General features: G+C 52.1%; 1 protein-coding gene and 1 long non-coding RNA gene across 5 annotated transcripts in view; one reads left to right on the top strand and one right to left on the bottom strand.

The window, feature by feature from the left end:
• Positions 1–292: 292 nt before the first annotated feature.
• LOC137751297 (uncharacterized) lies at positions 293–4,068 on the top strand. Of its 3 annotated transcripts, none has more exons than XR_011070753.1 (4): positions 293–397; positions 1,228–1,431; positions 2,813–2,894; positions 3,195–4,068. It is a non-coding gene; the product is annotated as an uncharacterized lncRNA (long non-coding RNA). The 3 variants fall into 3 exon arrangements; XR_011070754.1 differs by having other exon boundaries at positions 293–807; XR_011070751.1 differs by having other exon boundaries at positions 293–811.
• An 11,937-nt stretch (positions 4,069–16,005) lies between these two features.
• The window catches only part of TG (thyroglobulin), a 243,619-nt gene continuing 241,415 nt past the window's right edge, over positions 16,006–18,209 (bottom strand). For both annotated transcript variants that reach the window (XM_068525942.1, XM_068525943.1), the window contains 2 exons: positions 17,137–17,327; positions 16,006–16,233 (listed from right to left, as the gene is read on the bottom strand). In XM_068525942.1, coding sequence (XP_068382043.1) covers positions 16,115–16,233; positions 17,137–17,327 — 310 coding nt within the window. In that variant the 3' untranslated portion in view covers positions 16,006–16,114. The remainder of the gene's footprint in view (positions 16,234–17,136; positions 17,328–18,209) is intronic.

The raw sequence follows: 18,209 nt of genomic DNA, 5'->3' as shown, positions 1-18,209 counted from the left end.
CAAGATGCCCTGGTCTGACTGTATGACGGACCCCTGTCCTGCTGACTGATGTGCTTGCAAATATTCCCCCGTCTTGCCCCATGTGCCATCCCCCCCACCCCGGGCTCTCACCACAGGGGAGGGGAGGGGATCAGGAGCAGGGGAAGAGTCTCGGACCGGGGTGAGGTGTCTGGGGTGCGCATTCTGGGGTATGAAAACGTAGACTATTTTGTGGTTTCTCTGCTGGACACAGTCCCAGTGCCCCATCTCAGCAGAGCTGATGCTGAGTCACATGTACGTGGCTCTGGGGTGACAGGTCCCCACAGGGGGCGTGAGTAGGAGAGAAGGAAAGGGACAGCAGGGCAGACATGGCCACCAGGACCTGTGGGACTTCGGCGACGCTCCAGGACCTCCTGAGGCAAGTTGGGAAGGCTCTGGTTGGGGAGATTTTTGAACACCGAGGGCAAAGGTGGAAGACTGAGCTGTGCTCTGGGTAGAAGAACCAGCCAGAGGGAGGGAGTCAGGTGATGGAGGTGGTAAAGGGTTTCCACGGGCCTCCGAGCTGTGGGCAAGGAACACGGGCCCTCAGAGGCACCACCTGGAGGCAGAGGGGAGCAGGCCGGAGGCTCTCGGCCGTCTGTCGGCGGCAGGCCTGCGGGCTTTCGGAATGAGTCAGGGACTGGCTGCTGACACTGGTATTTTCCGTCCCCGCCATGTGGGCTGATTCTGAGCTTCAGAGGAAACCACTTGGCGAGAGGCGGCCTGGGAACTCTCAAGTCATATACAAATGTCCTCCTGCTGCACAGCCCCCTGACCTCCAGCTCGGGCGTACGTGAGTACACGCGCCACCCCCAGCATGAGGGAGCCCGTGCACACGCACAATCTCCAGCCTGTCACACGTGCACGCATGTGCCCGCACACATACACACACAACATGCACTCACACCACCACCAGCCCCGACCTAGGTATACACTCTCCCTGCCACCCAGAAAGGAGCAGTGTTTACTCACTCATTCCCACTGTGCTAGTGTGAAGGGAAGAAGACGCACAACCCGTGACCAGTGGGCAACTCCACTGGAACTGGGGCCTTGCCTGGGTGCAGTAGCTGGGGAGGGGCGGGGTGGAACCCATCGAGGGGTGCGCTGAGGGACGCCTGCAAAGCCCCTGAACTGTCCTGATGTAGCTAGAGATAGAATGCGATGGAAGGGATGGTGTCATTGATGATGCTGGGTGACTCTTTGGTTTAGAAAAATGCCATAGACGGCCTTCTGGATTCGGACAAGCACACGTCTCTCCGCCACCCTCCTCAGGACATGGACACAGATTGGCCGTAGATGAAGATGACTCACCTGATACCATAATAGGGATTCCAGATCTTTTCTGATGGGCAGGGAGAGAGAGGCCAGAGCCTGGAAAGAAGAGAAGAGGAAAATATAGGAAGAGTTCCATGGGTGAGCAAGTGGGAGGCTGGGCTTGGGGAGAGGATGGAAAAAGACAATTGCCCAGGGTGTGATGGCCAAGAAGTCAAAACGTCTACAGTCATGTATCGAGTTGTCTCCTGATCTTTTGTGGGTGGTGTTCGTGACCCCAGCCTTTAGTACGGGTCTATCCTGTAACCAGGAGGGTTTGTCACATGAGGAGTGTGGGTAGACACCAAGGATAGCGGGGCATTTCAGGAAGGAGGTGCAGAGGCGGGGGCCGAGTGAGGGGCACGGGGATCGGAGGGTCACACTTGGGAGGGAGAGTGAGCGTGAACACACGTGTGTGTGTGTGTGTGTGTGTGTGTGTGTGTGTGTGGACCTCCGTGTTGTACTCGTTTGGCCACTGCTGCGGCGTCACGGGTGGCCAGGCATCGGGGTTGGGGATGAATGCCACACGGTCACGCACATGGGATTGGTTTTCTTGCTAAAGGGAAGCTTCCAAGGCTGGGCTGGCAAGAGGAGAAGCCACAGGAAGCCTGTCCTCCCGTCACCCCACAGACAGGCGGGGGGCAAAGGCGGCAGCGTGGCTCTGCCTTCCGGGGAGGGTGGCCACCGCTCCTGGTGAGAAGGCAGCCTCATCAGCGGGGAACTGCACAGGCTGCCGACGGCCAGGAGGTCTGCTTTTGGGTGCCAGCTGTTTACAGCTATCGTCTAGGCAGCTAGCTGCCCAGTGCTTGGAGAGCTCGAGGACCACGGGAAGCTGGTTTCCCAGGCAACAGCTGCCGTGGCTGGAAGACCCAGTCTAGAGGGAAGCTCAGCTTGGGTGCTGCCCCTCTGACCAGGATGGTGGGGACCCCAGGCCTAGGTGGCTTAGCATCCAGGTAACTCGGAGTGAGTCCGTAGGCCACTTTCAGACGCATCATTGTTCATGGGAGGGCAGTGGGCTTCCTGAGGTCTGAGCGGTGGGAGCCTGAGCCATTTATTCTCATTAAAGGAAAAAGTAACCCCCCAAAAGACTGGAGAGTTTGGGGACATGAGATCACTGACACAGGCTTTCAAGCTACAGAAATCAGTAAGACGCGCTTCCAGCCCTTGAACTACTCACCACCCAGAGATGAAGATGGGCACGTTACTGATTGCACATCAGCATTTTCTGTGGTGACAGGGCAGCGAGTGAAATTCTGTGGAGGGTAAAGAAGAGAGTTCCCTAGGGCCCAGAGGGGCCGAGGCAGGCTTCCCAGGAAGGTAGGCAGGAAGAAGGAAGAAGGGAGAAGTGCTGCCCAGGGAGAAGAGCAGAGAGCATTCTGGGCAGAGGCAACGGCTAAGGGGTGTGACGCCGCCTGACCCCAAGGCTTGGCTTGACCCCTGCAGGGAGCAGTTCTGAAACTCTATTCTTTCTTGACTTCCCCAGAGCTCATCGTCTACAAAGGAAAAGAGTAACATCTCAGGTAGAAACTTCCAGCTTTGGGTGTTCAGCAGCCTGTATCATGAAGGTAGATCTACCATCTCCTCCCATTTCCCCAGCAGGGTTGAGGAGGGGGTGGCCTGGCTGGAAGAATTCTGCATCTTTAAAAACTTGAACAAAGAACTGAGGAGGAAAAATATGACTATTACAAATAGATGTCCAGCCAGGGGGATAGAGCTCTGTAGTCAACAGCAGAGAGATTGGTTGGGCAATGCAGACACGCCCTTGTGTCTGACGGAGGAAGTCCCGTTCCGCACGGCAGCATTGGCTTAGTCCCCACCAGTGGACTAAGGGCAGCGGCTGAAATCCACCTCTTGTCTGTCACCAGGCCATGAACCTACAGGGGCCTCCCCGGAGGGGCACACCCTGTTCTGAACAACATAGATGCCAACCGCGTAAATATGGAGAGCAGAGCTCCAAGAACACTGGCCTGCAGTCAGGAGCCCTGTGCTCTAATCCCGCTGTGGCTACTCGGAAGGTACTGCCCCAGCTCTGCCTCCAGAGAAGTGGCTCTACTTCCCCACCAGCTTACAAAACACAGCGTGACACAGTGGGTGAGATGAAGTGCACCGTGATGAAAAATGCCCTGGAGTGCGTCAGATGAATGACCCAAGGAGACCCAAGGGAACAGCTCTGTGGTGGTGGGCAAGTCACTCACCCCTTCTGAGCCCGAGTTTCCCATCTGTAAAATGCAGATAACTGCTCTCTCTCTGGCCTACTTGCCCGAGTTGGTGTGGCGATCAGACGAGTTATAAACATCCATGCCCTGTGGACACCCCCAAGGTAGTCATGTTTATATAAAGGAGTCCAGGAGTGGGAGTTTGGTGACCCCACCTGGCCAGTCAAGGACCATGTGTCAAGCTACCTGGTGAGGCCAGGTTACATCATCCCCAGTGTCCCCGCCAGCCTCGCCTGGGGGACCTGATAACATGTGGTCCAGCTGCTGTTGACCTGTTGTGGGTCCCTTCCTCTCTCCAAGCTTCAGTTTCCATTTAGAAAATGGCAGAGGGGGACAAGATGATTCCAGATGTCCCTTCAAGCTCTGACCTTCTATGCGACTACAGTGCTATACAATGTGGTCTCGGTTGTGGGACTGTTCGGACCTTCAGATCTCCTCCTTGGTCCTCAGTGAGGAGGTAGAAATGAAGCTGAAGAAGGTCCAATAAAGCAGAACATGGTGAAACTGCATTGTGTTTGCATTACCTTGTGAATAGTCAACTCTATGCACTAAGTAAATAGTAATAATAATGGTATGATGAAAATATGGAAATTTAAAAAATCAAATGTCTATAAACACAAGCTATCTATTGCTCTTTTGTGGTGAACCAAAAAAACAGAGATCTGCGCCAACATCAGAGAAAAAGCTGACATAGATTTAAAAGGGTGTACTCTACACCACAACTGTACCTATTGGACATTTACGGGAGATTTTCAAGGTTAATTTTGGCTGTATATGACTTTTACTCAAGATATCTGAGCCTAACCTCCCTCCAACACTGCAAGATTCAGAGTAATACCAGTACTAGTACTGAATTCAGTACTAAAGTAATATACTGCGATTAAAATTTATTTAGAAGAATAATTAATGATGCAGTAAGTGCCCACATTTGATTAAAAAAGTTTGTTTTAAAGTAGGGTACAGAATAGTATATAGCGTATGTGCCTTTTTTTGTTGTGTAAGTGTGTAAATAACTATATGCTACAGTAGTATGTTCATAAACACTCAAAGAAGTAGAAAGATCTAACACTCTGAACGATGTGAGCGTATCTCCCTGGGTCTTGGGGTTTGGGGTGATTTCATTTCTCTCCTTTGTCTGGTCTGCTTTTAGCAATGTTGCTTATGCCTCTGCAATCCAAGTTGTAAGTCGCCAATTGATCTAAGAAGCAGCTGGGGAAGGATCCCCAGAGGGCACCAGAGGAACGGCAGTGGCTGGCCGTAGAGGGTCCCAGTGACCCTGCTCCCCCTCTCTCAATTGCTAACATATGTCGGAGCTATTCGGGGCCTGTGATGTCACCCGGCGGGCCGGCCCACGGCTGCGGTTATGATGTCATCTGCTGTCTGCGTGTGTGGCTCTGTGGCCAGTGAAGTCACTGGGGAGGGGCAGTCCCTGGAGGCGGCCCCTTTGTTCCCTGCACGGGAAGCTGTCTCCCCTGGACTTGGTCTATAGGAATCCACCACGACAGCCCAAGAAGCTCCAGGGCTGGAAGGGAGGAGCTGGCTAGGTCTGGCGGGTTTGGCCTTAAGCCTCCGCCCTCGGGGGGGTTGGCACGCCCGGGCCCTCCCCCGTCCTCCCAGCCTGCCTGGGCTTCCTGCTGTTCCACCACTGAGAGAGCTCATATCGTAACTGTGTCTACGGTACCTTGCAGGAGGTTTTCAAGGTCAGTTTTGATGATTCTTCCGCATCCCCAGCTGACCCTGAACTTCGCCTCGTGCTAGGCCCTCTACCCAGCAGCAGCTCCTGCCCCTGGCCCCTGCGTGGTTAACCTCAGCCCATCCTTCAAAGAGCCTGCTTCAGAGTCCCCTCCACTGTGGTCGCACAGAGGCAGCGTGGTGTGGACATTCATGGCTTGAGCCCTCGTGCCAGACTTCTAGGGCCAAATCCCTCTTACAGGGTGTGGTCTTGGGCAGGATTTCTCACTCCTCTGGATTTCGGTGAAATGGATTTTTCACCCCTCACTTCACTTGAGAACGAAACGAGGAATTTCATGTATGATCCTGGCAGAGCTCGGCCTGGGTCAGGGTTACTGTTTGCTGCTGCTCATGGCAAATAATCTTCCTTTGTGTCTCATGGTAGCTTCTCCTGGACATTTCTGGACCCTCTGGCACCTTACATAAACCCACCCAAATTACTTCCTCATCAGTAAAAGGGGGATGGAAATCATTATTAAATCAGGACAGGTGTCTAATATTAAAACTGGAAATGAACTCAGAAAGAGACGGTCAGCTGGTCTCCCTTCTCTCCCAGGCACCCTGGAGATCTTTAAAGGGAAGGTCGCTGAAACACCAGGCGACAGTTTTGGTTCTTTTTGGCCCAGCTGATCGAGTTTGCCATGTCTTGTTCTGAACCATCATGCACCCAACTCCTTGACCCAGTTTCAGCCTCTGCGAGCAAGAAAAGGGGTGAGAGGAGAGGAGAATGGTGACTTTTACCTTAATGCCATGTGAAACCACAACTAAAGGATTTTCACCCCGACGTGATATCAAAGTTCAAGGTGGAAGTGGCAACAAGCTGTCTTCCCGGTAAAGTTTCCTCCACCCCCTCCCTGTTCCCATCTCCTCCACCCCCATGAATCCCCCCCTGTCTGCATGACCCATCAAATGGATGTGAGCCGTTACACAATTGGGAGGGGTGCCATCAATGGGAAGGAATTCAGGACATTAGTTCACCACGGCACTTGTGAAATCTTTGGGGAAAATCTTGACTTTGTTTGGAACATTACTCGAATTCTATTGTATGGGATATGTTTAGTTCCAATGAAATTCCCCCAAGATTCTCCTAGCCAAAAAGTCTTGGTCTTACTTTACCCCGCCTGATACCCTAGGGGCCCAAAGTCTAATGGTCCATGGGTCTTGGTAAGATATCTTGAAGGATGGTGTATGTTTAAGGAAGAGAGGGATATGGGAGCCACCAGCATGGGGCCTGGCTCTCAGCAGACACCACAAACAGTGGTGACGGTTATACTTCCAGTATGCTTGGTAAAAGTATACAGTAGCCAAGGAGCTTGGAGGTTCTGACTTCTTCATAACCTGGAGGCTCTGTGTATTGGTTTTTATTACTAGCATAGCAAATTGGCTTAAAACAATACAGATTTTTCCTATCACAGTTTCTGTAGGTCAGGAGTCTGCCATGGTCACCCCAGGCTAAAATCAAGGTGTCATCAGGGCTGCATTTCTCACTGGAGACTCTGAGGAAGAATTTACTTCCAATCTCCTTCAGGTTGTTGGCAGAATCTAGTTCCGTGTGGTTGTAGGACTGAGGTCCTTGCTGGCTATCAGCTGGGGGCCACTCTTAGCTCCAGAGGCCTCCGTCTGGTCCTTGTATGCAGGCCCCTGTATCTCAGAGGCAGCAACAGCAAGTTGAATCCTTCTCATGCTTGGAATCTCCATGCCTTCCCCTTCTGCAGCATCTCTTCTGCCCCCAGCCAGAGAAAGTTCCCTGTTTTTAAGGGATCAGGTGACCAGATTGGCCCCTACCCCAACTAGATACTCCAGATATCTTCCTATATTAAGGCCCCTAAACTTAGTCACGTCTGCAAAGCCCCCTTTGGCATATAACAACCTATTTATGGGTTCTAGGTATCAGGGCATGGCCCTGTTTGCAGGGCCGTTATTCAGTCTACCACACCCTGCAGCGAATTCTGTCCCACCATGAGAATTCTGTCTGATCTGGGGAACTCTGAGTTTTCCTTCATCCTTCTGAAAAGCACTCACTGAGCATTCCCTGTGCCAGGAAATTTCTAAGTGTTTGGGATACAAAATGGAAATGATAATACTACTAAGAGGAAAGAGAAAAAGAAACTGGCTCCTGTTGAACACCTATGATGTGGCAGGTGACTTCATGCATTTTCTATAATGGTCAAGAACATGCCATTGTACGGATGAGAACACTGGGGTTCAGGGGTTCAACAACGCACCCAAGATCGTCCAGCTTATATGTTGCACAGTCAGGACTCACCTGCTCGTTCCTCCTGGGCCTTCCAGGTTCTAGACCCTCCGGACATCTCCAGTCCACGGAGGGAAACACCACACCTGCTGGGACCAAGCCCTGGACCCTCCCCACCAGGGGTCATTTCCTTCTTCCCTGGAGCGTGAGGCTGTCTACATTTGTGGCCTTCCTGAGGGACCCCGGGGGGTTTCCCAAGGAAGCTGGAGGGGGGAGCCACCAGGCCTGCAGTCCCCGACATGGATGCCCAGAGTTGTTCTGCAGATGCCAGAGGGGAGACTATGGTGCTGGGTGGGCTCTGGGCCCTGAAATCTCCTTTGGCCAAATTTACATGTTCTTGACTGCCCAGGTGTGCTCCTTCCTCTTTCCGATGACCTGACGTATTTATAGCTCATCCTTCAAAGGGTAGTGAGTAGTTGGCTTCAGACTACAGTCTTGCAGACGACTGGGAACAAATTAGGTGTTAATGCATGCTGTTGAACTGAGTGAGAAGGGCCGTGGCAAAAAGCCAGAAATATCCAAATAAAAAGCACTGCATCATAAGAGCAATTCACCTCCAGTTACTAATATTATTCTTAATTATGACAATCAATCACCTCTTGAACAGTTGCTGCATGTAAGTGCTTTTAGGTGCCATTGATAGATGAGAACTTATTTACTCCTTATGGCTCCTGAGAGGCGTAGATATGGGATTTCATCACTAAGTCTGGAGGTGCTCAGGGATGTTAAGTCACCTGCTCTAGGACACAGAGCTGGCAAGGTGCAGAGTCTGGATTCAAAGGGGCAGGCATGCCCTCTGCCAACTCACAGCCAACCAGGCCACGTGGAGACCAGCAAGGCCTTTGGGTCCCTGATTTATACTGTAGTCCCACAACTCTGTGCTGTTGGTCATTTTCTTCCCCGTTTTTACAGTGAAACAAACCGAGCTTCGGAAAAGCCGGGACCCCGGAGCTAGAAGGACCACCAGAAGGAAGAAAGAATGGTGGCTTTGGATCTGGAAGCCAAGCTTTGGCATTTCTATGCTGCATTGTCCTTCTCTGGGACCGTGTTGGCCCAGACACCTGGGCTGGTGTCTGAGGTCACACTGACTTCTCCACCTAAGGGGACAGGCCCAGAACTCCTGGGTCTTCTCTCTGCTGTTGGGGTGGGGCTTTGTCCTAGTTTGCTATTTTTTCTTCCCAGAACACCCTCCCCCCAGCTCTTCCATGACCGGTTCTAGCCCTTCAGTGAGATGCACACAAATGCCAAGTCCTCATGAGGGGGATTATGTGCCCCTTCTCTCTCATCACCCCACCGCTGGCCAGGCACACAGCTGGACTCAAGGAGGCTTGGGGACAGCTGGATGAGGGCAAGGGAGGGAGGTGGAGGGTTCATTCAGAGACGGGGAGACCCAGTGAATTCCAGTTTGAATATAAAGAAACAAAGAGGATGAGACGATCCCAGGGGTTACCTTAGAGAAGGATCAGCAAGCGAAGGCCTGGGGCAAACTTTGGTCCTACCTCCCCTTTCAAGGCAGCCCACACCCCAGGCCAGGCAGCACCTCGGCAGAGCCCCAGACCTTGGTCACTGCCCCCAGGTTCGTTGGTAAAGTCCCCTCACTTGTCTGTTTGCCCGCTGTGACTCACTTTCTGACCTCGCAAAGGCCCAGAAGGTCGGCTCACGCAGGCACCACTGGGACGGGGGTGCCGGCACGGCATTCGAGCAGCCTTGCTCCAGGCACGGGAAGCTGAGCCCCTGCTTGGGTGGAGGGTGGAAGCAGGACCATCGAGGGAGGGGAGGCTGGGCAACCCCAGGAGCCCTGGGAGGATGCGGAGCCGATGGGAAAGAAACTCAGGGGGGACCTGGGGCTCCCCCGGCAAGTGGCGGGTTGGGACCCGGGCTGGAGAGAGGCAGCTCCTGAACGTGTAAGCTTACTAGATGTTGTCATACCTTAGGGGCCCCTGTATGCTTGCTGGGAACCAGCTGTGCTTTTGTTCCTGCAGGGGATGGGGGGGTGCATAGAACACCATCCCCACCTGCCCAAGCTGTCTATGCCAGGCTTATTTTTATTCATCCTTTGTATTCAGCCTGGGGCCACCGAGAACATTCTCCCATCGGACTTAGGTGCCCCCTCTGGCTCCTGAAACCTGTTTTGTCTCTATCAGCGCACTCATTGCCCTGAATTGAGACCCGCTGCTTACTTGTCTGAGCCTCTTTCTAGACCCGGAGCTCCTCAAGCATTGGGACTATTTATCTTTGTATTTTCAGCACCGAGTAGAGGGCTCGGCCCAAAGTGGGGGATGAGCTGAACAGAAACATATATTGGTAATGAAAACATCTTCCAATGATTGTCCGTCAGTTTCTCATTATGCAGGACATTGATTTCTCTTGCCTTATAGGAGCCTCACAGCAGGGCCAGGAGAGTGATGACTTGTCCGCATTTTCCAGGTGGAGCTAATGCCCCAATTGGTGGAGGGGTTTGTTGGGTCATTCAGTGGGAGAGCTGCTGAGTCAGAACTCAGACTCCTATCTGAATCTGAAAGCCATATATCATCCTTAAGGCAGTGATACCCAAACCTGGCTGAGACTCATTAAGGGGGATGTAAGAACATACACATTCCTGGAAGATGTGAAAAAAATACAGAGGAAAATGAGGAGGGAAGGAAGGAAGGGAGGGAGGGAGGGAGGGAGGAAGGAAGGAAGGAAGGAAGGAAGGAAGGAAGGAAGGAAGGAAGGAAGGACGGAAGGAAGGAAGGAAGGAAGGACGGAAGGAAGGAAGGAAGGAAGGAAGGAAAGAAGGAAGGAAGGAAGGGAAGAGAGAAAGAAGAGGAAAGAAAGCAATTATAAATGTTAGATAAAACAAGAAGCTGTACTATAATACTATGGTCTAAACAGAAATCGCCCTAAAACATAGCATGATTTTAAGGAACTGATGGTGTCTAGTAAAAGAGAAGCTATTTGATCTAGAGGCTAGGAATAGTCCTCTTGAAATGCTCAGGGGCTGCATCACAGACCAAGAGAACAGGATGTGTAATTCTAGCTCACAGCTTGGCCTGTGAACAATATATATAAAATCTTAACCGGTAAATGAAGTTAACTGGTTTTTAACTGTAGAAATCACCGAGAGAACAAAGCGTGGAAGGCTTAGGGGAGGCTGCAGGACAAAATGATTCTAAGAGCCTGGACAGCAAAAAAGAAGAAAAGAAGAAGAAGAGGTATCAGGATACAAGCACGCTCGTCACTTACCTAGCAAGACAGGGGTTGTTAGAAAATTGGTGGCATGAGAAAAAAATATCTTGTTCGGAATTACAGAAGTATCCAGAAGAAGAAATAAGAATTATACCGTTATTGAGCTTTTGGAGGTTTGTGAGGAGAGGCTGAGTGAGGTGAAGTGAGCTAAATCTTCAGCTTTCTCAGCAGGAAATCAATAGTCCTAGTATGAAGCTGATAAATCACATACAGAAACAAATTCACGGTCTAGAGTCACAGCGGGGAGACTGAACTAAAATGAAAACTGTGAGAAGTTGGGAAAATGGGATTTGGGCAGATGGGGGAACAAGGGAGGAATTCCTTAAGTAGGGGTATTGTTTATTTGAAGATGTAGATTTAGGAGCCCTACCTGAGACCTACGTGTCCTCAAAAGTTTGAGAACAGGAACCTCGGGTGATTTTCATGCGCTCAGACCTTTCTTGGGCCGATTGCCTGCCAGCCCTGGACGGTCCGGAAGGACCTGCCCTTGTCTTCCCAGCTCCACTGGGGACCTGGATTCCCCGAGTTCCCGACACCCCGGGGCCCCTGCGCCGGGGCCTGGAGCTGGGGGACTTGCAGGTGTGTCACAGCTTCCCTTTGAGAAAGTTCCTCACCTCATCCCCTTGTCTGTCTGGCTTCCGGCTCAGGAGGAAGCTGACTCAGACCGACGCTGGACTCACGGTGAATGTCGTCACTTCCTTTCCTGATTCCTGCCTTACTAATCCCCAAGGTCACCATGGGTCTCAGGGGGAGGTGCTGCCCCCTTCACCTCCTGACTCTTTGGTGACCCTCGCCTTGATGCCAGGTGTTCTGGGGCCTTCCTGCCCTTGGCAGAGGCGGGGAAAGTTTTTGACGTCTTCACGGTTGCCCTGCCACACGTCAGGCTGGCCCAGACCATCTGGGAACAGACAGGGACTTGCAGAGGCATCTCTGCAGTGCAGGAGAAAGTGCTAGAATGGGAGCTGGGCCCAAGTTCTGAGAGCAGCCCCGGCAGGGCTGGTGGTGGGACCTGGGCGAGCCCCGCTCAGCTCCTTCCTCGGGATGTGGGCTCAGGCCTCCTCCAGCTCAGACAGTCTAACTACTGTATGTGTTTCTTTGGCCAGGCTTTTCTGAGAGCTGTTCCAGGGCAGAGCCAAGATGGCCTGGCCCTTGGACCCTCTGATTCCCCATCCCTGCCTTTCTCACGGACTGCCTCGTATGTAGTAGGTAGCCTGAATCGATGGTTAACTGGCCAGGCTTTGTGGACAGTACTTTCTTGTGTTCTGTTCGTGTACACAGCACATCAGCAGGGTGAATCTGCAAAGCAGGCATGATGATGGTGACAGGATGTTCAAATGGGATGTTTTCTATCTCAGTTTTCAAAGGCTGCAAACGAGTAGCTGGTGGCATCCGGCGCTGGGCCCTACGTGCAGGGTTTACAAAGGGGGTGGCCCAGACGGGCTCTGTGAGCATCAGTCCGTCACCCACCCCAACCAGGTTAAAGAATGTGAACGCCCCATTTTCCAGGCTATCGATGGTGAATTTGGGGTTTTGATATTGGACAGGAGTGAACTTTTTATTATCAGGAAAATAATGAGCTATGGCTGATCTTTGGTCCAAGCACAGGATAAAATATACCTCTGAACAAGTACAGCAATGTATTAGTTTTCTGTGGCTGCTGTAACAAATTACCACACATTTATGGGCTGAAAACAACTCAGATTTATTATCTTACAGCTCTGTAGATCAGAAACTGACGTGACTCGCAGTGGATTAACATCGAGGTGTCCGCAGGCTGCATTTCTTTCTAGAGGTTCTAGGGAAGAATCCATTTCCTTGCCTTTTCCAGCTTCTAGAGGCCACTCACATTCCTGGACTCATAACCCCTTCCTCCATCTTCAAAATCAGCAATGTCAGGCCAGGTCCTTCTCACGCTGGCATCTCTCTGGTCCTCTCCCTTGCCTCCCTCCTGTTTCTCGGGACCCTTGTGATTACATTGGACCCACCCAGGTAATCCCAGCTATTTTCCCCCTATTTTAGAGTCAGCTGATTGGTAACCTTAACTCCATCTTCGACCTTAATGTCCCCTTGCCCTGTAACCCTACTTATTCACAGGTTATGGGAATTAGGTTGTGTTCATCTTTGGGGAGCCATCATTCTGCCGACCACTAATGGGAAATGGTAGGAGAAAATACAAATACTTCCAGCTTACACCTTGCTGAGTGTTGCTCATCCAGTAAACTCAGCTGAATTCATTCTACAGGTGATGAAACTAAAGATTAGAGAGCTTATGAGTGGGGCTCATTCTTGACTGTGCATTGAAATCCCCTGATGCCCCCCCCCCCCACCCCCAACCCCTCTGGGATTCTGATCTAATCCATCTGGGGTGTGGCCTGGGCGCTGGGATTTGCTACAAGCGCTCAGATGATTCTACCCAACAGCCAAGGCCTGGAGCCACTGGGCTCAAGGAATTACTCCAAGTCACCGCCCTACTGTGAACACCTGCAGAAGCAGGCACTGCACTCAGGCCTATCTTATTTCAAAGCCCCCACTAGGTGCTGGTAGAGGAGAAGCCTTCATTTCTTCCGCAGGGAATTGGTACTTTACCTGGAGACAGACTGTAGTTGAAACCAAGGGAACAAAGGTTCAGGGGTAGAATTTCAAGCACCCATTTCCTGATGGCAACACAAGAACAGGATTTCATTTGGGGGAGGAACATGAGACAGTGCTTATAGGACAAAACTTGGCACAGGGTGTGAGACCTCAGAAGACGGTGATGCCGCTATTGGTTTTGTCAGGGCCGGGCTGTGGGGAGAGCAGTGCCAGCAGGGCCTTCTGGACGCGTGAAGCCTCACCCCAAAGTCCACGCTGGCCACCTCCTCTCTCTCCCCCGGCGGGAATCTGAGCTCAAGGCTCTCCCAGAGCAGTCCTGGGTGGGCCACCCGGGCATCTGCCTCCCTCCCATCCCTCCCTGACACAGTGTCAGGCCCCCCAGGTCTTGAATCCTGCAGTGAGTTGAATTGTGTCCCCCCAAAAGACAGGTCCAAATCTTCATCCAAGTACCTGTGGATATAAATTTATTTGGAAATACGGTCTTTGCGGTTGTAATTACGGATTTCAAGATGAGATCACTTTGGATGTAGGGTGTCCTTGTAAGAGACAGGAGAGGCAGATCTGACACATACAGAGAAGTCCGTGAGAAGATGGAGGAGAGATTGGTGGGACCCCACGGGTCACCAGCAGCCATCAGAAGCTGAGGGAGGGGCGTGAAAAGGATTCTCCCTCAGAGCCTTAGAGACACTGGCTCTGCCAACATCTTCATGTTGGATTCTGGCTTCCAGAACTGAGACCATTCATTACTGTTGTCTTAAGACCACCCTCCTCACCCTTTATGGTAACATGTTATGGCAGCCACAGGAAACAAAGAGAGATCTCATCCACCTCCACCTCTGGATCCCCGAAAAGAGCCAAACAGGCCTGGGAAGGCAGAGCACTGCCTCTCGGTGCTGTGTCCCCTGCCGCCCGTCTGAGTCCCCAGGCCCCGGAGCCTGATCCTATATGAAAAGTACCAGGAAGCACCAGGGCCATGGCCTCTGACACGGGGGCACTCATGCTCACCTGATTTTACAGCCTACTCTGGACTGAAGAGGTAGAGGTGCTGCAGGCCAACTCCAACTCCAGGCCAAGCAAGAATGGCCCCAGGGATGGGTGGGAGGGACCAACTCTCCTGGTCTTGGGAGCAAAGATTGATTATGTGGCAGAATGACAGCTACCTACCCAACAACTGTCTCCATTCATCTCTGCTAACTTCACCCAGCTTTGCTGGGACAGCAATATCTCCTACTCTAGGGAATAAGTCATGCCTGGTCTCATCAGATCATGGTAAGCCCATTCCCCACTGTCAGTGATTGGTCTAAAAGTGGGGACACAATTCCACTCTGGCCAATGAGATGCAAAGGGAAATCGGCTAGAAATTACTGGGAAAGATTTTCCTCCGAGAAAAGAAAGAGGCACTTGAAGGCAAGGCCCTTGGTACCCTGCTCTGCTTGCTTCCGGCATGGGATGCTGTCAGGAGGGGATGTGATGTCTGGAGCTGTGGCAGCCATATTGTGTTAGTGAAGTGAGCCATCATCCATGTGCTGAAGATAGCAAAGAGGAAGGTTACAAAGTGTCTGTGTCCTTGATGGCATCACTGAGCCACTGATAAACCTTGGGACCATTTGCCTCTGGGAGCATTCTTTAGTTAAGGCATCGTAGTTGGGTTTTTGTTTACCTAAATGGAACAAAAAAAGCCTATAATGTAGGTTAGGAGTTACCTGGGGTTTTCAGTGATATAAATAGGTTTTACAGGACACATGACGTGGCTATAGATTTATGCGAAGTCCAGGAAGAGTGAGGAAACAGAGAAGTCAGGAGACCTGAGTTGAACTCTGATCCTCCACTTCGCCCCTGTGCGAATTTAGGCATAACATAAGGCCTTCTGAGCTCCGCCTTCCATATCTGCAAAATGGGGGTGATAGTCCCAACATATGAAGATTCACTGACTTTGGTCTGAGCTCAAATGCAATGACGTGTGAACACATTTTATGACATGCCACGTAAATGACAGACTGTCAAGCGGCTCCACCTGCTTTGACTTTGGGTTAATTGTGTGTATGTATAATGGGGGTAGGGGTGGGGAAGAAAGAAGTTTTAAACAGAAGATTTGCCTTCATAAACGTGTCCCTCAGGAGGTGAACGATAAAATCAGGTGCTTATCTGGGAATGCAAATCAACCAAAAGCTGGGGTGATAATTCTGCATCCTTGCACCTCCGCCCTCTCACACTCAACCAGGTCAGTTCTACTTCCTGAAGAGTCCATGGATCTGGACCTCCCCTCCATCTCTGCCCTCACTGCCTCCTTCCAGACCACACTGTTTCTCACTCAGAAAAATCTTCCCAGCCCGAGTTGGTCTCCTACCTCCATTCTGGAACCTTCGCAAGAGAACTCTTTCTAGCACACAGGTGAGGCTGTGTCAATCTGGGGCCTGCCCTTGATGGATCCCCATTCCCTGGGTCACTGCTTACCTGCCTCTCTCTCCTTCCGGAGGGCAGGGTCCTTGCCTCCCCAGCACCCAGCAGGGCCTGGTGCACAGAGGACGCTCCATCAGCATTTACTGGACGGAAACGGCAGCCTGGGATTCAAACCTCTGGAGGATTATTAAGACACAGTTTGGCGTCTCCCAGGGATTTTCTTGAATCAACAAATCCGAGTCGCCGACGCTCCTCTGCACGTAGACACTTTATTGAAAGTTAGTGGCTAAGTTGGGGAGTAAGGTGCCCCGGGTGGCAGCCGGGGTGAGGCTTGCAGGGTTGGGGGGTGGATCTCGGGGGCTGGTCACTTGCTGTAGGTCTTGGAGCCAAACTCCGGGAGACCCAGGAGGTCTTCTGTCAGCCCAGAGCCAAACGGCTGGTCCTCCTCTTCCCTCCCGGCTGACGGCCCATCCTCAGCTTCATCTGAAACAGGAGAGGCAAGGCTGGTCTAACCTGGCTCAGGACTTATCCTCCCTCGTCTCTTTCCCTTTGGCCCAGAGAGACCCCAGCCTCTGATGGGAGTTCCCTACTAATGCCCTACAGAGGGACATTTCTGGGGTGGGGCACCAGACTTACCTCCTGGCTCTAGGGACATGCTAAGGGTACAGTGGACTTGGGTTCATCCACTGAGAAGATAAAAGCAGAGTTGAGAGTCTAACATGTATGCTGGGCGAGGTCGCTTCCCTGCTGAATGCTCCACTCTTCCCCTCCCCACGTGAAGAGCTCCTGTCACGCTGAAAACCTCAGCCCTGCACCACCTCCCCCAGGAAGCCTTCCGGGGAGATGTGAGTCCTCCCTCCTTTGGGGTCTCACTAGCTTGGGGGGTGGACTTCCATCATGGCACCCAAAACGCTGAAGGACATTCGCTGGGTTCTGTCACTCACTCCCCCACTCTTCTGGAAGCTTCTTAGGGCACTGCATTGATCTCTGTATTCCCAGTGCCCTCATTATGATTCACTTCCTCTCAGCACTTTTGCAACAGGAAGTTCTCTTCAACAGGAAGCAGTGAAATACCCATTTCTCCCCTGGCTAGGAATCCCTCTCCAAGATGTTTCGTCCAAGTTGCCAAGGGCAGCAGGCATGAGGTTCAAGACCCTGCCTTCTTTCCCCACACCAGTGCTGCCATTGGTTCCCTACTGAACCCGCCCAGCCCTCCCCACCCCGGGCCCCCCAATGTCTTCTCTCTGTGCCCCTCCCATCTCCCATCAGAACAGGAGGCCCTTGACAAAGAGGAGCCCCCCCCCCGTCCCCCGCAGACTGTGAGTTCCTCACAGGAAAGGGCAATGCCAATGGCATCCCAGTAACCCAGTGGCCCTGGATCCCTACCTGCTGAGGCCTTTAGAGACTGGATGTACTTGGACCAGAAGGAACAGTCGGCCTTTTTCAGGCCCTGTCGATTGGGGAGCAGGACACTGAACTCCTTGTAGCTCTCTGCACCATCACGGGGGACAAAGTCAGGCCAGGGGGATGCAAATCCAGGCGCTTTCCTGGAGAACTCATGCGGGTAGTTGGGATTTCTGGGGAAATGAGAAGAAAGAAAGAAAGTTTCCCATGAGGAAAGAAAGTTCCCCATGAGGGAAACTGCTCTCTCCTTTCATCACCTGGGACCACTATCCCACTTGCTCATGGTCTCTGAGGACCATGTCACACATCTTTAGGTGTCAGAGCAGGAGTTGAACCCGCCCTATCTGATTCCAGGGCTGTGCTCTTAACAGCTGCATTACACGCAACAAAAGTTGCAGATGCCCTAACTCATCGCTCTTGGGCCATTTCTGGAAGAGGAAAGATGTGAGTTCGTGACCCAGCAGTGTTACTCAGGACCTAGTGCTGCCCTCCTGACTCTCTGAATGCTCAAGAGGTCACCGTGTCTCTCTCAGTCCTGGTGTCCTTTATCTGGACACCACAGCCAGTGTCTGGAATGCCTTCGTTTGCCCAAGGCCTGTGCAGGAAGGTGGGCCAGGAGCTGGGCAAACCTGTTGGCCACCTTCCTTCTGAAGGTCAACTTCCCTTTGAAGTTTCCAGGGGGCTGAGCGCCGTGCTAGGTGAGCACTGCTCGTCTGGTGTAAAGGGAGACAGGTAAACCACAGGGTGGAAAGGAGAGCAGGAACCAGTTCTGGAAGTGGGAAGGGTGAGTATGCTAGCTGGGCGAGAATAGAGGTGTGTGGGGAGGCCAGAGGTAGACAAGGAAGGGTCTCGAGTGTCGTAACTTCATTTGATCATCTAAGACAGTGGTTCTCAACTTGGGGTGATTTTGCCTTCCAGGGGCCATTTGGCAATATCTGAAATATTTCTGTTCTCACAACTGGTACAGGGGTGAGGTGCTCCCAGCATCTCATGGGCAGAGGCCAGAGATACTGCTAAACAGCCTACAATGCACAGGACGGTCCCACGCAAAGACT

Source organism: Eschrichtius robustus, chromosome 17, assembly GCF_028021215.1.
Source record: "Eschrichtius robustus isolate mEscRob2 chromosome 17, mEscRob2.pri, whole genome shotgun sequence".
Lineage (NCBI taxonomy): Eukaryota > Metazoa > Chordata > Mammalia > Artiodactyla > Eschrichtiidae > Eschrichtius > Eschrichtius robustus.
This window is presented reverse-complemented; position numbering and strand designations above follow the sequence as displayed.